At 44.2% G+C, this 19,538-nt stretch overlaps 1 protein-coding gene across 1 annotated transcript in view; it reads right to left on the reverse strand.

The window, feature by feature from the left end:
- Positions 1 to 1,258: 1,258 nt before the first annotated feature.
- LOC147465438 (FtsJ-like methyltransferase family protein) overlaps positions 1,259 to 19,538 on the reverse strand; it is a 31,910-nt gene continuing 13,630 nt past the window's right edge. The window contains exons 3-6 of the mRNA XM_086511667.1: positions 2,272 to 2,334; positions 2,089 to 2,190; positions 1,747 to 2,002; positions 1,259 to 1,665 (exon numbers count right to left, since the gene is read on the reverse strand). Coding sequence (XP_086367793.1) covers positions 1,556 to 1,665; positions 1,747 to 2,002; positions 2,089 to 2,190; positions 2,272 to 2,334 — 531 coding nt within the window. The 3' untranslated portion in view covers positions 1,259 to 1,555. The remainder of the gene's footprint in view (positions 1,666 to 1,746; positions 2,003 to 2,088; positions 2,191 to 2,271; positions 2,335 to 19,538) is intronic.

Consider the following 19,538-nt stretch of genomic DNA (forward strand, 5'->3'; position numbering starts at 1 on the left):
TTGTATCTAAGCATCAGAAGTTCTCCGCTTTTGAGCTGAGCTTTTTTGGGTATGTGTGTGTGTGTGTGTGTGTGTGTGTGTGTGTGTGTGGAGTGGACAAGTGGATAGTCTCTCTCCTCGCACTCCATCGGTGTGTTCCCTGTCTCGGCCAGGAGGGTTGTGTAAGCCGAGTGGTGCCCCATATTGTGTGTGTATCTTCCCAAGAGTGTGTGTCGGGTTGTTATAGAGCCGTTCTGTGTGTTTCCATTCCGCTCACAACGCAAATTGTGAGATTCTTTTATTTCCATCACTCTGGAAGGCAAGAAACAATCGAATATTCAAACAACAAAGTTCACAAAGATAGTCCAAGCAAGCAGGGAGGCGGTCATGGTGTTCGAGAAGCAATTCAACTCTGATGAGCGGAACAAGGCTATAGCCGATATGTTTGGCCCTCTTGGGTGAAAGGGTGATCTTATCACTGGCATTGGGGTGGCTTCCCGTTAAGCCGATGTAAGTTTGACATGGGGGAGCTGTCGTGGCTTGGTTTGAGCATGGCATGACCTTGTCACAATTGAGTTTTGCAAAAAAAAAAAAAAGGACGGCTAAACAAGCCTAGGTGTGAACCCTATTGTAACAGTTCATGAAAAGTGATTCACTCTCACCCAAGCCAACAACAGCCCAATAAACTCTCTCTCCCTCTCTCCCGTTTTGCTTTAATTGTGTAGTTTAAAACTCCTACTTTGAAAGGATTAGAACCTTCACATAATGAAGAGATGTAACTTAAGTCATTTAAGGGTTAGGCTTGGATCAAGTATTGTATTGATAAACATAGCTCTTCCAATTGACTAAGGAGGGAAATACTCGGGCTTTTGCATACAAGAGAACTCCCATGGATAGCCATACTGCCTCTCCTCTACAAGATAGTCGTCTTTTTCTCCCCAAGGAAGGAGGTGTGGTGTGGGCAGACAAGCCTAGTCTGATCCCTATCATGATTGTCTGTTAGTAATACAAATAGAGGTGCACTCTCACAAGAACACGCTCACTTTGGGTCCAAATTTGGGCACATCACAATATTGAATGCTTGTCTCTTGCAAAAGGACCTTCCCCCTTCAAGTGCACGACCTCACATGGTGATGTGATGATCTCAACTTAGTGATGTGGCAAACAAGCTAAAAGTGCAAGCCACATTCCAATTTAGTGAAACCTTCCAACTCACATTTTCCATCACAAATCATTGAAGACAATGTCTACTTGCAAAAGGAAGAGAATGTTCCCAAGCAAACAAGAACTGAATTACCCTTGATAATGAAAAGGGTTTTAGTGTATTTTATCGATAACCAGTATAATGATTCAATCTTGTTATTGCCATTAACATAAAAGTACTTTGTTGAGGAGGATTCGCCTCACAAGCCTCAGCTGGTAAAGTAAAATAAAATTCCTAAGGTTTGTCGGTCAATGGGACCTCATTTGTAAAACCAAACCATACAGGAAGTTGGTCACTTGTTTTAAAGCAATAGCATAACAAAAACCAACAATAGCAAGCTCATAGACAAAAAGCCATGTGATGTATCTGTAATCATCTTAGACCTTTGGCTATAAAATAAATCTCCCTTGACGTAGGACGCGTAGCCTTTGGTCTTAGCCACGCTGTGGATTTGAACATCCCCTTGCAGAGCTTAGGAAAACCTATTGACAACACTCAGAAATTAGCATTCAAAATTCAAGCACCGTCCACGATAAAAGTCAAAATAAAAAGGAGAGAGATACCTTGGCTCTCTTCTCCTTCTAATAACTTGATTACAAGGCTACCACCAGGCAAAAGTACACCATGCTCTCCTTGGCAACCATGCCTGACTTCAGATTGATTGTTATCATCACTCTCTCCATTTTGATATTTCAAGCGACCTCCAACAGCCAATCTCAAAGCTTTTAACCCAAGCTCATTTGAAAGAGCGGCATCTTTGGATCCAATGCCAGAAACAGGCGGACACAAATCCGACAATATTACAGAAAACCCCTTTTCCTGATTAAACCAATTCATTAATTCACATCATACTTGCACATGGCTGCAAGAAACAAATGCAGCCAATATGATGTCCCAATTCTTACCAGTTGGGCATGACCCAACAACCCACGGGAATCAAGCCTCAAAACATCCGCACACACAGTCTTGACACGTTCGTCGCAATGTTCTGCTGGTACCTTTACTTTCTGCTCTGCAAAACCAAGTAGACGCTCAACACTGCAGTTCAAAAGAAAGGAATGTTGATAAACAACACAACATAGTTGCACCTTGACATCAACACCAAGAACGAGACCTCCTTTTTCTAGGGGACCAAGATTTTGGCAAGCCACCTGGAAGGAGGAAAATTTGAGATTGAAATTAAATTGATACCATGAAAAGCTGAAACAAAAGAGGCTGTAGGAAAGAAAAGAGTTCAAGCAAGATGAGGATCATCATTAAATTGATCTTTACATGATAAATGGCATCCAACCAAAATGCGGAGCAGATACAAACATATACTGATACCAAGAATCTCAATCAAAATTGTATCCGAAATACAAAGAAAGTTTACAATAAACACTCGTGGTTAAAAGGAGAAATAAATGGGTGAGAGCTCTTTTCTGAAACAGTGGTTTGCCCTCGTGACACCAATAGAAGCAGCAGAAAAAGTGGAGGTTCGTTGAGGCAGGCAGTCAGGGGCCAAGTATAAGCAGGAAGTGAGGACGCAAAAGGCTGCTGTATATAGAAAGTGACAGAATCACACCACTTCCTAAGCAGATAAAGCAATCTTTAGCCACTCACCAATATGTATAATCATTAATTGGGGTCCAAAGTGGCCCTCTTCCCCCCACATCTGTCATCAGAAAATACTGCTGGTGGCAGTGTGACGAAGCAGATTCTGATGTGGCGTGACCATACCATGTGGCAGCAATGCAGCCGAAAAGACCAGTAGAGGCAGCTCATCACCAGTGCGTGCCTGAAAAGAAAAAAATGTGCAGCCAAAACAAACCCCAGTGACACATCGCAAACCTCACAAGTCAAACGGGAAGCTGATGGCTGCAGAAAATGGGTCATTCACACACACGTGGGCCTGTTCTTTGGGTGCTAGCTTTTGAAGACAGCATGTTTGCATCTCTATGAAGGACATTAGGCCCTACTTTCTCTCAGAATTGCAGTCGTCGTATCGAGAAAGAGCACGCTTATTCTCTTGGGTGGGAGCCTATAACTCACACTTAATTATATTGATGAGCAACAGTGTGTACAATCCCTTTGTGAGCCAACTCACAGAATTTGCTTAGCATTGACATGTAGGACGCATACTTATAGCTCCTGGTGGCCAAAGCAACTGCTATAGGCAACTGAATAATCCTAAACGAAATTTATACACAAATACCCACATACAGCTCCCAGTAAAGCAACAGCCTCTGTGTACACACTATTGCTCATATAACCCACGACAGTAGTGATATTCTTGATAGACATGGTGATTTTGATTGGGTTGGAAGTGTTGATACACAAAGATCCACTTTAGAATATTGCTCTCTCTCATTGTAAATGCACTTACATTATGACAGAAGCGCAACTAATCACTCTGTATTTCTGTCCAATCACAAAATTCCTCTCTAGAAAGGTGGCCCCTATGTAAATTCTTTGGTAAGGTTAGGGTTTTTGCAGCTGGACCAGAAACACAACTGATCATTAAGTATTTTCGTCCAGTCACAAAATTCCTCTCTCTAGAAAGGTGGCTCCTGGCTGTATTCTGTGTACATAAGAGACCTCTGGAGATGCTAAATGGCCTATCACCCAGAGGAAGAACAAAAGTGGGGTAACAATGTCACGCACTTCTTTCTCAAGTTCTCTCTTCTCTCTCTGGAAAGCTGATTTTCTCTCTAAACCTCCATTTACTATTCTCTCTCTTAAACAGTTATCTCTCCATAGAGAAGTGCTGATTTTTTCTCTCTATGGAAATCTTCTCTTTACCAGCAAAGCACTGTTCTCTCTCTAAAGCTAATTCTCTCAAAAGCTGATCGCCTGTGCTTTTCTCTCTCTGAAATTGTATGTAAACTTTTACTATGTTTGCTTTACTAAAATTATTTGGGGTTTTCTTTTTTTGTGTTCTATTTGGGGCTTTTGAGAGGCTATAAAACACGCCCTATAGATCACTTTTAGGGGCTCCGAATCTACAGAGTGAGGCTGCCTGTGCACGAGCTTCCATCTCAGAGGAGAAGTTCATACTTATATTATATTAGTCAATAAAGAAATACCCATCTAGGGGCGTTGACAATTGCGTTTCAAGGCCACCAACACTCTTGTGCAAGAGTACCTGTAACATGCTTGGACACTCCAAGTGAGAAATCAATAGCAACACACGAGCAGAAACTTCAAAATCACTGAACTTTCACACACACACACACACACACACACACACACACACACACAGAAATGAAATGTAATTAACGTCTTCAAAAGGCCAAAATGACCTATGAGACCAAAAGGTTACATGTGGTGAATCTAATACCAGGTCTGGGTACAAAAAGTACAAAGAATTGAAAAGAAAATAGTGGGTAGGAGGGAGGTGTGAAAGCTGATACAAGGGGAATACAAAGGGTGAGCTGATACAATGGAGCTCTCTGACAGTCGAGGCATCATATACATATACATCAGTATCCAAAAGGCTATAGAGATTCAATGTCCTCCAAGGTAGGCACTCTGTCGGGACGGCTCCTACGTCGCGCCAATATGGTATGGATCCTCTGTCTCAGTCTACGTCGATGTCGAGTGGGCCCCCTCATCTGTGGGTGACGGGACCGCCCTAACTCTATCGCCCGATCAAGCAGTATGCCTCTGGTGCCTCTAGTGTTGTTATGCTGTTGGGGCTGCTCGGACTCCTCTGTCTGTGACTGAAAGAAATCTGTAATCTTCCGCTGTTGCTGGATCTCTCTCATTGTGCCCCTCTTCAAGAGGTCCTCTCTGTGTTTGCGAATCTCCAGTAAGTATAATCCGAGGCATCTCTGATCCTAGTATCTCATGACTCTAGAAAGTGGTCCAAAACCCTCTCTAAATAGACAGTGAAAGCGGCCTCATATCTCATAGTATACTGGGCAGTGACATATGTAATGTAGCTCTGTCTCTAGCTCTATCTGGCACACCTGACAAATCCTGGACTCAACGGGTACTACTCTAAATCTGCCTGTCTTGATCTCTAGCTGAAGTGAGGATGTGTGTATCTGACCAATAGCACATCGTATTCCGTGGGATAGATGAGTGTCCATGTATCCTGATCTGAACACAAAACCATCCTCGTGAGTTGGAGAAGATGCTCTCTATAGAAAGTCATCTTCGTACCTAGCTCATGTGTAGGTTGTATCCATGTCCTCTTCATATCGAGCTGAATCAAGTCCTGTCTGATGAGCTTGGTAATCTCTGCCCTAGTGAGGGAGATGGAGGGTGCATACAGAGAGTACTGAAATGGGGGTAGCCGATCCATACTAAAGCCATGTAGCTGAAACCAAGATGCCATCTCTGAATACCAACATGATCTATCTCCCTGCAATGCCGGTTGTCGCGAAGACTCTTGTGCTAATCGAGCATATCTATCTCTAGGGAGAACCCAAGTGCTATGCATAATGAAACTGATCGAGTGAGTGTCTCCACTACCAATGGAGGAGCAACGAGCTCCGTCCTAACAATGTCATGTGGTACTGAGGCCTTGGCCCTAATCATCCGAGAAATCATAGACACCAAGGGCTTCTCCATACATCTCCATCCATCAGTACTGGCAGCTCTGCTATGATGATCAACTGAGGGGCCCCATATCTCCACTTCGTACAGCATGACCGAAGTGATCAAAGTGTCAAAGAGCCAAAGCTTTGTCCGAGGTTCCTGGAACTGAACCTGCAAACATATCCTCTCTAGTCTCCCCAATGCTACATAGGCTCTGGTCAATCGCGTATCTGCTACACACCTCAGGGAAAATATTGGACCACTAAAAACCGCCCCAAGATAAGTGTATGTATCTGCATACTCCACAGTCTCTCAACCATATGTAAAAGTGGAGACAGACCTCCTTACCCACTGCGTCGTGGTGTTAAACACCATTACCTTGGTCTTACCAAGGTTCACAAACAATCCACTGTCCCCTGCAAATCCATGCAATGCATCTAAATGACGCTTCATCCCCTATGGAGAATCGGAGATCAGCACAATATCATCAGCACATAATAGCAACAGAATCCATGTCCCTGCAAGTTGGGCACCTCTATCACCCACTGTATGTACATAATTGTTGGGGTATAAAGCCCAATGTGGTCGCCCAGGTAAGTGGGCGGGCCGCCAGGTATGTACACATATTCTTTTGTAAAAACCTAATAAGAACTCACTATGCTCTACACATTACACTAGAGCGAGTTCACCAATATCGTCGTGCTCTTCTTCTCGCACTCTCTCTCGCGTCGCACTTCCGCTCGTACTCCTTCAACTGATATCAGAGCTCAGATCGAGGCTCGGGGCAGCACTACAGGAGGCTAGAGTCACCAACTCAGATTGGAGTGAAATTCGACAAGCGAAGACACGGCCCCAAATCTCGTGGGAGGACCCAAAGGGCTTGGTGTTGTCAGAATTTCATTCTGAGGTCATCTCGGCCACCGTTCGACTTCGACAAAGGTCTGCGCAAGCCATTTTCGACTACGTGGTCTCAGCGGGTGCAGATCCAACTCTGCAAATTTGGGGTTTTCGGCCTACGACTGCAGGTGCTGAGGATATCGACACTCCCAGAGTGCTGATTTGTGGTTGTCTACACATCGAAGGACGGCTCACAGTTCTTGGAGGCGTGTCACATACGACACGGGCGCATCTACACACAGAATGTAGGCGACATCCACTAGTTCATCAGGTAGCTTGTGTTTGCTGCTTGATATTCCAGATTTCATCCTGACATTGCAGGTACTTCCACATGGGATGTATTGTCAGAGATGATGTATGTCTGTTGAGGGTTTGCTGGCTGTGAGTCACGCAGCAAACAACCGTCGCAGCGGTTACAGCATACAGTGGGAAATTTGTGGATGTATGACTTTGTGGGAAGTCTATGAACTGTCAGATTTACTGCAGCCTTTGTTGAGGGTCGAGTGAGGTTTTATTGAGCTGGGGGATTCTCGAATGTTGAGATCCTTTCGGTGATACAGGTCTTGGAGCGATCCCTCGAGCACCCTTAGATAGGCAGCTAGGATGTATTGACTGTGAGTTAGACAGTTGGGATTGCATCTTTGCTTTACTGCCGTTGAGGCATTGTCGCAGTCTATGCTTACAGGACAGTGACAGGACAGTTAGAGACAGTACAGGTGCAGGACAGGTTTACCCACGGCTTACAGTGTTAGAGAGACAGTGGTTTTTTGAGCTGGTTTTGGTCTGTTTTTGAGTACACCATAGCCATTTTACCTCTGCCAAAATTTATGGAGAATCTGAAGCTTTCTTGGTTCATTTGACAGGTTGATATTGGTTCAGAGGTCAGTTTACAGGGGAAACTCTGCCGAATTTTTCCCAGGAAAGTAAACCACTGTGAAGCGTAGCTATGGCTGGATCACAGGACACTGCTCTTTACAATATCAATAAGCTGGATGGAACCAATTTCCCATTGTGGAAGAAGCAGATTTGGCACGTGTTGGTACAAAAGAAGCAGATAAAACCTATAAAGCTCAAGGGGATAAAACCAGAAGAAATGGACGAAGATGAATGGAGCGAAATAGATGAATTGGCACTTTCTACCATTATGCTGACTTTGGAAGAAAGTGTTTACTTCAATGTAGCAGACGAGATGTCGGCTTATCAAGCATGGTTAAAGCTGAGTGATCTTTATGAGAAGCAGAGTGCAGCTTCACAGTTATATTGGCTTAAGAAGCTTGTTGACTTGAAGATGAAAGAAGGGACACCTATGTCCAATCATCTGAATGAATTCAACACAATCTACAGTCAGTTGTCAGCTCAAGGTGTCAAGTTTGATGAACCTGTTAGAGCTATGTTCCTGTTGATCACATTGCCGGAAAGTTGGGACACTTTTCGCACAGCTTTGAGTAATTCTGCACCTCAGCTCTCCCTGTGTTGCATTTAACTCCTCAATCTTGACATTAGATTTAGGCTTGTCCTTAGCATCATGGTCTTTCTTCTTACCATCTCCATTTTCCCTTTTCCACTTGTAGCAATCCTTTTTGAAATGGCCTTTTCTACCACAATGAAAACATTCCACATCCTTTTTACTTGTGCCTGCACGGGACTTGCTTCTAGATTTACCCCTGTTGGACTTATACTTGTCCATAGTCCTGCCTTTGACAACCATTGCACTAGAAGACTTACTACCTGCATTATTCTTTCGATTAATCTCTTCCGTGAGAAGACTAGACTCCACATTAGTACTTGTCAACTCATCCGCACGAACCGAGTTACTTATGGCTGTCCTAAATGTGTCCCATGACTCAGGCAACGTGACAAGTAAAAACATAGCTTTTACATTGTCCTCAAACATAATTTTCTGCGTAGCAAGTTGGCTGAAAATTGTATTGAACTCATTCAAATGCGCATTCATGGAAGCACCTTCCTCCATTCGCAAATCAATAAGCTTTTTAATCCAATACACCATAGAAGCAGCCGAATGCTTATCATACATATCGCAAATCCGCTGCCATAGCTCATAAGCTCCACCCTGTGCATCTTTCACATTGTAATAAACAGACTTTGAAAGGGAAAGCCTAATGGTAGACCTGCACATCTCATCCAACTCCTCCCAATCATCCCTCTCCATGTTCTCTGGCTTAACTCCCTGCAACTTTAGAGGTCGAATCTGTTTCTTCTGCACCAAGACATCCCAAATCTGATCTTTCCAATATGAGAAGTTAGCACCATCCAACTTCTCAATATTGAAAACTGTGTCCTCTTTAGTGCCCATTACAACAAGAATGCAACAATGAGAAACATGTAACCAACCAACAAACTGCCACAACAAAGTAGTGTTGCAAATCTGACAACACCTTCTGCTCAATCAAAGAGCAAACGCATAGAGTATAAATCAGCCCATAATATGGTCAAAAAACGTACGTAGAAATCCACAAACAAATGCATAAACCCGTGACACCTGTAACTCAACCGGCCTAGGCAAACCGTCCCACAAAATGCATCAACAATGAGCTGTCATAGAGGCATAAACATACTCCATGTCTGAATAACCACAATAGAGACATAAGCTGACCAAGCTTACACAAATCCGTGAGCATAAATGGATCCAAGTGAGCATATAACCAATGCACAAGCTCAACGAAGTCCAATCTCTACTGTCAACCAAGTACCTGTCCGTACTCAAACCGCAACACTGCAAGCAAGAGCAAACCCGCTCTATGTATAAGTGAACCAAATCTCCACAATATCATGCATAAAGAGTGTCTGTCAAACTGCCATATCCACATCCATCAACATACATAGATGATGTAAACCTGTAGCTCAAGAACACGCATAAACAGACTGCCCAGAAGAGTAGAAGCTCCCACTCAAACCACAACCATATACATGGCTGTCCCACAGTCAAAATACATGTTTTGTAACCACAGAAGAAACCTGTATCCAAAGCTCCCTGTAACCTGTAACCTGTACCCGTACCTGTACCTGTACCTGCACCTGTAGTCGAAGAAGACAATGTCGCCAAAAACTCCAACTCTATCTGTGTGTATGAGGCCACTCCAAGAAGAGGCTACACACTCTCAAATGAGCTATGGGCTCATGTAAGTGGAAGACACTACAACAATGGCACCTGTAATGGCTATGGAAGCTCTGGCAGCAGAAAACTACCAAAGAGAGCTGAAAAACGCAGCTCCTAGTCTGTAGCTCGGATGGGATTTCTAATGGCACGAATGGCTCCGAAAGGGGGGTTAAACCTCGGGACGCCTGGTGAAAATACTCGCGGAGTGCTGAACCTTCCAATGCCAAGCTCAGAAAAACCTTCTGCTCTTTAGAAATGCGCGTGTGCGCGAAACCGAAAAACAGCAATGAAACAGCAGCAATTTTCAACACACTCAACAATGATGATGAAGCTCTCAATGCTCTCACTACCAAGCTCTGATACCACTTGTTGGGATCGGAGAGCACACACACAGAGAGCCAGCACGAAGAAGGAGATAGACACAGTGTGTGGCGGGGCGGTACTCACACTACAATGTGTAGTTGTGAGTATAGTTATTATGAATGAGTAAATGAATGGCTGTACATGGGCGGCTGAACAACGGGTAGCCGGACACGCGGGCCTTTAACCCAACATATGTATTGTCAGATTTACTGCAGCCTTTGTTGAGGGTCGAGTGAGGTTTTATTGTGCTGGGGGATTCTCAAATGTTGAGATCCTTTCAGTGATACAGGTCTTGGAGCGATCCCTCGAGCACCCTTAGATAGGCAGCTAGGATGTATTGACTATGAGTTAGACAGCTGGGATTGCATCTTTGCTTTACTGCCGTTGAGGCATTGTCGCAGTCTATGCTTACAGGACAGTGATAGGACAGTGAGAGACAGTACAGGTGCAGGACAGGTTTACCCACAGCTTACAATGTTAGAGAGACAATGGTTTTTTGAGCTGTTTTGGTCTGTTTTTTGAGTACACCAGAGCCATTTTACAAAGGAGACTCTGCCAAAATTTCTGCAGAATCTGAAGCTTTCTTGGTTCATTTGACAGGTTGATATTGGTTCAGAGGTCAGTTTACAAGGGAAACTCTGCCGAATTTTTCCTGGGAAAGTAAACTACTGTCAAGCGTAGCTATGGCTGGATCACAGGACACCGCTCTTTACAATATCAAGAAGCTGGATGGAACCAATTTCCCATTGTGGAAGAAGCACATTTGGCACGTGTTGGTACAAAAGAAGAAGATAAAACCTATAAAGCTCAAGGGGATAAAACCAAAAGATATGGACGAAGATGAATGGAGCGAAATGGATGAATTGGCACTTTCTACCATTATGCTGACTTTGGCAGAAAGCGTTTACTTCAATGTAGCAGACGAGATGTCAGCTTATGAAGCATGGACAAAGCTGAGTGATCTTTATGAGAAGCAGAGTGCAGCTTCACAGGTATATTGGCTTAAGAAGCTTGTTGACTTGAAGATGAAAGAAGGGACACCTACGTCCAATCATCTAAATGAATTCAACACCATCTACAATCAGTTGTCAGCTCAAGGTGTCATGTTTGATGAACCTATTAGAGCTATTTTCCTGTTAGTCACATTGCCGGAAAGTTGGGACACTTTTCGCACAGCTTTGAGTAATTCTGCACCTCCAGATGGTTTGACCATAGCAGGTGTAGAAGGCAGTTTGCTTACTGAAGAAACCAACAGAAAGACAATGGACAAAGGAAAAGGAATAGCCTTAGTTGTCAGGGGAAGGACCAAAGAAAATTACAAAGGTGGAAAGAGGAATCAGTCTCGAAGCAAGTCCCGCAGTGCTAAAGGCAAGAGTGACATAGAATGCTACCATTGTGGCAAGAAGGGTCACATGAAAAGAGACTGCAGAGAATGGAAAGCAGAAAAAGGCAAAGAGAAAGCTGAAGACCATGGTGAGAAGAACAAGTCCTCAGTGAAGATTCAAGAAATAAATGTGACAAACACTGTTGTGCATAGGATGACAGTCTAGTGTCAGGAGACATCTACTTCTTGAAGAATACAATGGACTCAGCTCTTCTTACAGCATCTGATGGAAATGCACTGAGTGACTGGATTATAGACTCAGGGGCATCACTTCATGTGTCTCCAAACAAGGAGTGGTTTACCTCTTATGTGACCACTAAAGATCATGTTCAGCTAGGCAATGGGTAGACATGTGAGATCTTAGGTGTTGGAGATGTTCAATTGAAGTTTCAGAATGGCTCTTCTTTCACGCTGAAAAATGTGAGACATGTTCCTGCAATTACAAAGAGCTTGATCACCACAGGTTTACTTGATGATGCTGGCTACGTCATCACTTTTGGACTGAACATGTGGAAGATATCCAAGGGTTCTATGACAGTAGCACATGGACTAAAGTCTGGAGGACTTTACATGATTTATGTATCAAATGTCTCTAAAAATGTAATCAATGTAACCGAGCAGCCGAACGTTTCTTTGTGGCATAGCCGGTTAGGACATATGTCCAAGAAGGGAATGGAAATCTTGTCTCGTTCTGATTATTTGCCTGGCTTTTCATTTAATGATTTTGAATTCTGTAAACATTGTCTGTATGGTAAGCAAACACAGCAGCCACATAAGCATAGAAGCAGTAGAAGAGATACACAGTTGGCAGGTGTAGAAGGAAGTCTGCTTACTGAAGAAACCAATAGAAAGACAATGGACAAAGGCAAAGGAACAGCCTTAGTTGTCAGGGGAAGGACCAAAGAAAAGTACAGAGGTGGAAAGAGGAATCAGTCTCGTAGCAAGTCCCGCAGTGCTAAAGGCAAGAGTGACATAGAATGCTACCATTGTGGCAAGAAGGGTCACATGAAAAGAGACTGCAGAGAATGGAAAGCAGAAAAAGGCAAAGAGAAAGCTGAAGACCATGGTGAGAAGAACAAGTCCTCAGTGAAGATTCAAGAAATAAATGTGACAAACACTGTTGTGCATAGGATGACAGTCTAGTGTCAGGAGACATCTACTTCTTGAAGAATACAATGGACTCAGCTCTTCTTACAGCATTTGATGGAAATGCACTGAGTGACTGGATTATAGACTCAGGGGCATCACTTCATGTGTCTCCAAACAAGGAGTGGTTTACCTCTTATGTGACCACTAAAGATCATGTTCAGCTAGGCAATGGGTAGACATGTGAGATCTTAGGTGTTGGAGATGTTCAATTGAAGTTTCAGAATGGCTCTTCTTTCACGCTGAAGAATGTGAGACATGTTCCCGCAATTACAAAGAGCTTGATCAGCACAGGTTTACTTGATGATGCTGGCTACGTCACCACTTTTGGACAGAACATGTGGAAGATATCCAAGGGTTCTATGACAGTAGCACATGGAGTAAAGTCTGGAGGACTTTACATGATTTATGTATCAAATGTCTCTAAAAATGTAATCAATGTAACCGAGCAGCCGAACGTTTCTTTGTGGCATAGCCGGTTAGGACATATGTCCAAGAAGGGAATGGAAATCTTGTCTCGTTCTGGTTATTTGCCTGGCTTTTCATTTAATGATTTTGAATTCTGTAAACATTGTCTGTATGGTAAGCAAACACAGCAGCCACATAAGCATAGAAGCAGTAGAAGAGATACACAGTTGGCACTTGTTCATAGTGATTTGTGTGGACCTATGCCTAACCTATCTCTAGGGGGAGCTTCTTACATTATGACATTTATAGATGATTACTCGAGGAAAGTATGGGTTTACTTTCTCAAGCACAAGGATAAAGCGTTTAGTGTTTTCAAAACGTTTGTGACACTTGTGGAGAATCAGAGTGACAAGAAGCTTAAATGCTTACGCCCTGACAATGGTGGAGAGTATGTTTCAAAGGCCTTTCAGGACTTTTGTGAGTCAAAAGGTATAAAACGTGAACTTACTGCTCCTTACAATCCTCCTCAAAATGGTGTTGCTGAGAGGATGAATAGGACCATACAAGAGAAGGTCAGAAGTATCTTGTCTAATGCACAGCTGCCAAATGGGTTTTGGACTGAAGCTGTATCAACAGCTGTTCATCTTGTAAATAGATCTCCTAGCAAGGTTTTGCAGAAGGATTCAGTGTCAGAGATGGTATGGTCAGGCAAAATGCCCTCATACAAGCATCTCAGAGTCTTTGGCTGTGAGGCATATCCTCACGTTCCAAAGGAATTTAGGAACAAACTTGAGCCAAAGAGTAGAAAGTGCATCTTTCTAGGCTATGGTAATTCTGGTGAGATGGGGTACAAACTTTGGGATCCCGAATCCAGAAAGGTTGTCCGCAGCAATGATGTTCACTATAATGAATCCAAATATCATTCTAAACCAGAGAGGGTTGAGGAGATTAGAAAAGTTGTCTTCCAAGAAGATGGACCTGCACGTGCAAAAAAAAATGTCAGGGCTCAAGAGGAGCAAGGATAGGATAGAGTGGAACCACAGGTTGTGGCTGAGCCTGAGCCACCTATTGTGCGTAGATCTGGACGTGTCACGCGACCTCCTGATAGGTTTGTTCCATCTATGAACTATGTCATGTTGACTGATTGCAATGAGCCTTCATGTTACAAGGAAGCAATGCAAATGAAGGACTCCGGGAATTGGCAATTGGCCATGCGGTCAGAGATGACAGCTCTACATAAAAACCAGACATGGAAGCTAGTTAAATTACCACGGGGCAAAAAGGCTCTACCTTGTAAATGGGTTTACAGGTATAAGATCACCGCTCATGATAGTCAGCCAAAGTACAAAGCAAGGCTTGTTGCCAAGGGCTTTAAGCAAGAACAAGGCATTGACTTTGATGAAGTCTTCTCTCCGGTGGTCAAGATGACTACATTGAGATGCCATATTAGATTTGGTGTTGCACCAAATGGATGTCAAGACAGCGTTCTTGCATGGTGATTTAGATGTGGAAATTTACATGCAACAGCCAGAAGGGTTTGTTGAGAAAGGCAAGGAAGATTGGGTATGCCAGTTGTTAAAGAGTCTTTATGGCTTAAAACAATCACCGAGGGCATGGTACCATAAATTCCACAAGTTTATGCTTTCTCAAGGCTACAAACGTAGTGAGTTCGATCACTGTCTATATACAAAGAAGGCTAAGGATGGCAGTTGGCTGATCCTTATTTTGTATGTGGATGACATGTTGATTGCTGGCAAGCACTTGGAAGAAATTTCAGCTTTGAAGTCAAAGATGGAAAAATCGTTTGACATGAAAGACATGGGTGAGGCAAATCATATACTTGGTATGCGCATTGAGAGAGACAGATCAAAGAAGTTGATTTGGTTATCTCAAACAGAGTATATTGACAAGGTTTTGCAACGTTTCAATATGGAGAAGGGAAAGGCATTGAGTGTTCCATTGCCACCATATGTGAAACTTAGCAAACAAGATTGTCCTGTGTCTGAGGAAGAACGGGCTGAAATGGATAAGATTCCATATGCGTCTACAGTGGGTAGTTTGATGTATGCAATGATTGCTACTCGCCCAGACATTGCATTTGCAGTGGGAGTAGTAAGTCGATACATGTCAAACCCAGGCAAGAAACATTTGGAGGCAGTGAAAGGAATATTGAGATACCTGAAAGCTACAAAGAGTATGCGTATATGCTATGGGAGTCAGGAGCTAAGTGTAAAGGGTTTTACAGACTCAGATTATGCAGGTGACTTAGACAACCGAAGGTCTACGTCAGGGTATGTCTTTACATTGGCTGGTGGAGCAGTATCATGGCGTTCTAGATTACAAGATTGTGTTACTCAGTCTACTGCAGAGGCTGAATACGTTGCAGCATCAGAGGCATGCAAAGAATCAATTTGGCTTAATCGACTAGTAACAGATTTGGGAATCAAAGAAGAGATGTTTGTGTTATATTGTGATAGTCAAAGTGCTATACAATTGGCTCGCAATCCAATTTATCACTCAAAGACAAAGCATGTGGATGTGAAGTATCATTTCATCAGGGAAATGCTCGAGGATAAGCAACTTCAGCTTCTCAAAGTTCACACCACAGAAAATCCTGCTGATCTACTTACAAAAGGACTTCCCTCATAGAGCTTTGCGCATTTTCGCAAGCAGTTAGGTGTAGGGTAGTACATCACTTCTCTACATCTCTTGTATATTAGCTTGTATAGTAGCTTCTCTCACACTTAAAGTACCACATTGGACTTTAAGTGGGAGGTTGTTGGGGTATAAAGCCCAATGTGGTCGCCCAGGTAAGTGGGCGGGCCGCCAGGTATGTACACATATTCTTTTGTAAAAATTTAATAAGAACTCACTATGCTCTACACATTACACTAGAGCGAGTTCACCATATCGTCGTGCTCTTCTTCTCGCACTCTCTCTCGCGTCGCACTTCCGCTCGTACTCCTTCAATAATCTGAAAACTCATCTACATATATCCCAAAGAGAGTTGGAGATGGGGGACAACCCTGCTTCACCCCAATGGTGGAGTGAACCATGTCGGACATGCCCTGAGTAGTGCGTACCTGTCCTACCACTGTCCTGTATAAAGCTAAGATCCCCCAAATCAGCTCTGAGGGCACCCCAATGTCCTGCAATATGCGTACGAGTCTGGCTCGTGGCACTGTATCAAAGGCCTTGCGGAAATCCACAAAGCTACAATATATCCTCTTGCCATGGTGTCTACCCTCCTCAATAATGGCTTTGAGTGTCAAAATCTGTTCAAGAGTGGAGAAACCTCTCCTGAACCCTGCATGTCTTGCTACCCGTATGCCCTCTCGCTCTGCCCATCCACTCAGCTCATGCTCAAGAATTGATGCATATAGCCTAGCCAGAGTGTGAAAAACCATGATGGTTCGGTAATTCCCGGGAAGCATAGGATCTCCCAACTTGAAGATAGGCACAATAGTGGACTCCAAGTCTTAGGAAAACCCTCATACATGGCTCTATTAAACATCATAGCAAGAGGCTCTGCAAGCATATCTCTGGCATGGATAAAGTGCTCTGCTACCAAACCATCATGATCCTGTGCTAGAGAGAGAGAGAGAGAGAGAGAACACGGCCCGGCGTAGTTCCGTGCCCAGAGGTATTGGCCCCAAAGTCTGGCATCCCTTTCTTTATCATTAATCATTGCAAAGTACAACTCTCGAGGGACCTCAGCTCTCAAACTCTGCATCCAGATCCTCCACAGAGTGAGGTCCCAAGGGATCTTATAAACGGTACATGGGATGCCCAAAAGCACGTCACATGCACATCTAACCCTATGTGCATGTGGACAAGCTGTTCCTACTTCTAGGGTTTAGGTAGCCTAGGAAGTGTTCTGGCACCTTTGTGAGCCTGGGCGCAGGCCATGCATGTCCAAGCACTTATTGGAGCTGCATACCCTCTGATTGCACAACCATGATCATTAGCATGATTACCCAGTACCCAGCATGTGCATAATCTACCGCATGAGTACTCATTTTTTACAGCATGTGAACCACCTCTTATAACTTAATAAGTAACTTTTGCACTCGTTAATAATAAACCAAATCATGGGCTGAAGAAACTGATCGACCCAGCTTGGGAAAGCTATATAGGCAGGCCCTTGGCGCATGGAGAAGGCAGGAGCGCAGAAGAGAGCATAGGCATCAGATGCAGCAAGCACTCTAGCGTTTTCCTCCACAGCAGACAAAGCATAAGCAAGTTGGCGTTTTTGGAAACTCTGTCAATCAGCGATTTCAGCCTATCGCCAGTCCACTGCACCAGCGACCATCACCAGCGTTTTCAGCAGGACATCATCAGTGTTTTCAGCAGGTCATTAGCAGCGTTTTCACCTGCAGATTTCAGCCGTAAGGTTTCGTGACCAGACGTACCGGATCAGCCAGTCCATTGCAGATTCGGGTCGGAACAGCCAGCATTTTATTCCCTTGCAGTTTTCAGCCATAGCATCGTCGTTGACACTGTCGTCGCCATCGTCGTCGCTTCAGAAGCATTGTACCAGTCTTTTGTGCAATCCAAAGTCAATTCCTCTCTAGCCATAGAGAGATGGGCCCTTGGAGGGGGGTTTGGAAACCCATCTGGTGTCGTGTCTTCTCTCTCTCTCCCCTTAGCATTCTCATTCACTTGCACTCTCAGTGTTCATTCACATTCACTCTCTCTCTAGCACGGAAGGCTCTCCCTTCCGCTAAGTAAAAAGGAACCTTGAGCACTTATTGTTCACTCATTCTAAGCCGTACACAATCATTCACTTCCGCTGCACATTACATTGGTATCAGAGCTCAGCTCTTTGGAGGTGTTTGGTATCATCAGTCAAGGAAAGAAGCACAAAGAACCACAAGAAAATTTTTTGCTTGTTGTGATCGCACGTAACCCAAGACCACTTGGGCGTGTCGATCCCTAATCTGTGTTTTTGAAGAGTGGCAAGTAACCCAAGAAAGAAGGGCTTGTCCAGCCTCCCCTCGTTCCTCTTTGCCCGAGCTTGGGTAAGAAAAAAGCCTTCTTAAACGCAGATTGCAAGCCAAGAACTCAAGAACCTCAAGAACTTAAGAACCTCACGACCTTCAAGATCTCAAGAGCTTCAAGAACTCAAGAACCTCAAGAACCCCAAGTACCCAAGAACTCAATGCATGGTCATCACCCGAAGTGGCATGGATACTTTGCGTGAAGGTGATGAGAGTGGAATTGGAAAAAAAGAAGTTTCTACACCGGAAGGATTGTTCCCCGATCCTCCCCCATCCCCATCTACGCACGGATTACACCAAATCCTATGGAGGCTTTGGTCAAGTCGATGATGGAGATGATGCTACAACAAGAGGTGCAACGTGCCGCCTTAGAAGAAAGAAGGGCAGCCATGGAGCGTGAGTGTGAGCAAGTGCGCTTAGCAACCGAAGAAAGAAGGGCAGCTATGGAGCAAGCACGCGAGGCTCAACGCATAGCGGCCGAAGATAAGCGAGAGGCTATGGAGTTAGAGCATGAGCAAGCACACGAGGCTCAACGCATAGCGGCCGAAGAGAAGCGAGAGGCTATGGAGTTAGAGCGAGAGGTGCAAAGAGACCAACGCATGAAGGAGTTGGTCCTACAGGTACTTGTTAAAGTTTAGGCATCTCAAGTGAATTGCCCAATGTCATATTTAGTTTGGCCTTTAGGTATTTATTTTACTTATTTGTCAAAGTCTTGGGTAGGAAATTTACTAGGATTGCTATATAAGCAACCCCTTGCCTCCATTGTATACACATTCAATTATTCATTGCCAAGGTTGATTGGTTCAGGAGACTCTCTCTCTCTCTCTCTCTCTCTCTCTCTCTCTCTCTCTCTCTCTCTCTGTGCCCCCTTGGTCTCTACTCTTCCACATCGTCGACTTTGACATGATATCAGAGCCGTGTCATGATTGAAGGCCTTGGCGTGGAGCAGTAGCTTCCAGAGAAGAGAAGAAGAAGGCCTCGTCACCGGCGTTTACTCCCCCACACTATCGCTGCCCTTCAACGTTTTAAAACACTACTGCAGTAGGAGCTTCTTGGCATCCATTTTTGTGGCATACCGAAATTCTGGTTTTTTTGCACTCAGCGATGCCGTCCTCCCCTTCTCTATCGCTTGCGTTTTGAGACGCGGCAGCAACAGCACAATGCACTCGTCAGCCAGGCAAGATTGGGCACTTACGGATGCATTTTGAGATGTCGGTTGCATTGAAGAGGAAGCCCGTCAGCGTTTTGAAACGCCCATGGTATGAAGGCAGTTGGAACGCATACTCTAGGCACCTTGCGTGGTTGCGTTTTGAGATGCCCTTGGGCGCTACAACAAAGACCTTTTTAAAGAAAGGAAAGTCCACAATGGGAGCTCTCCCAGTAGAGCGTTTTGAAACGTTGTCTGAGGAAGGCACGGCCCATGTGGCAGTCAATGCAGTGCGTAGGGATTTGAAACTCAACAAAGGTCTTGTCTTGGCATGTCACGCAACGAAGGAGAACGAAGACCAACACCAA

The sequence above is a fragment of the Adiantum capillus-veneris genome, chromosome 1, assembly GCF_014529385.1.
Source record: "Adiantum capillus-veneris isolate H3 chromosome 1, ASM1452938v2, whole genome shotgun sequence".
Lineage (NCBI taxonomy): Eukaryota > Viridiplantae > Streptophyta > Polypodiopsida > Polypodiales > Pteridaceae > Adiantum > Adiantum capillus-veneris.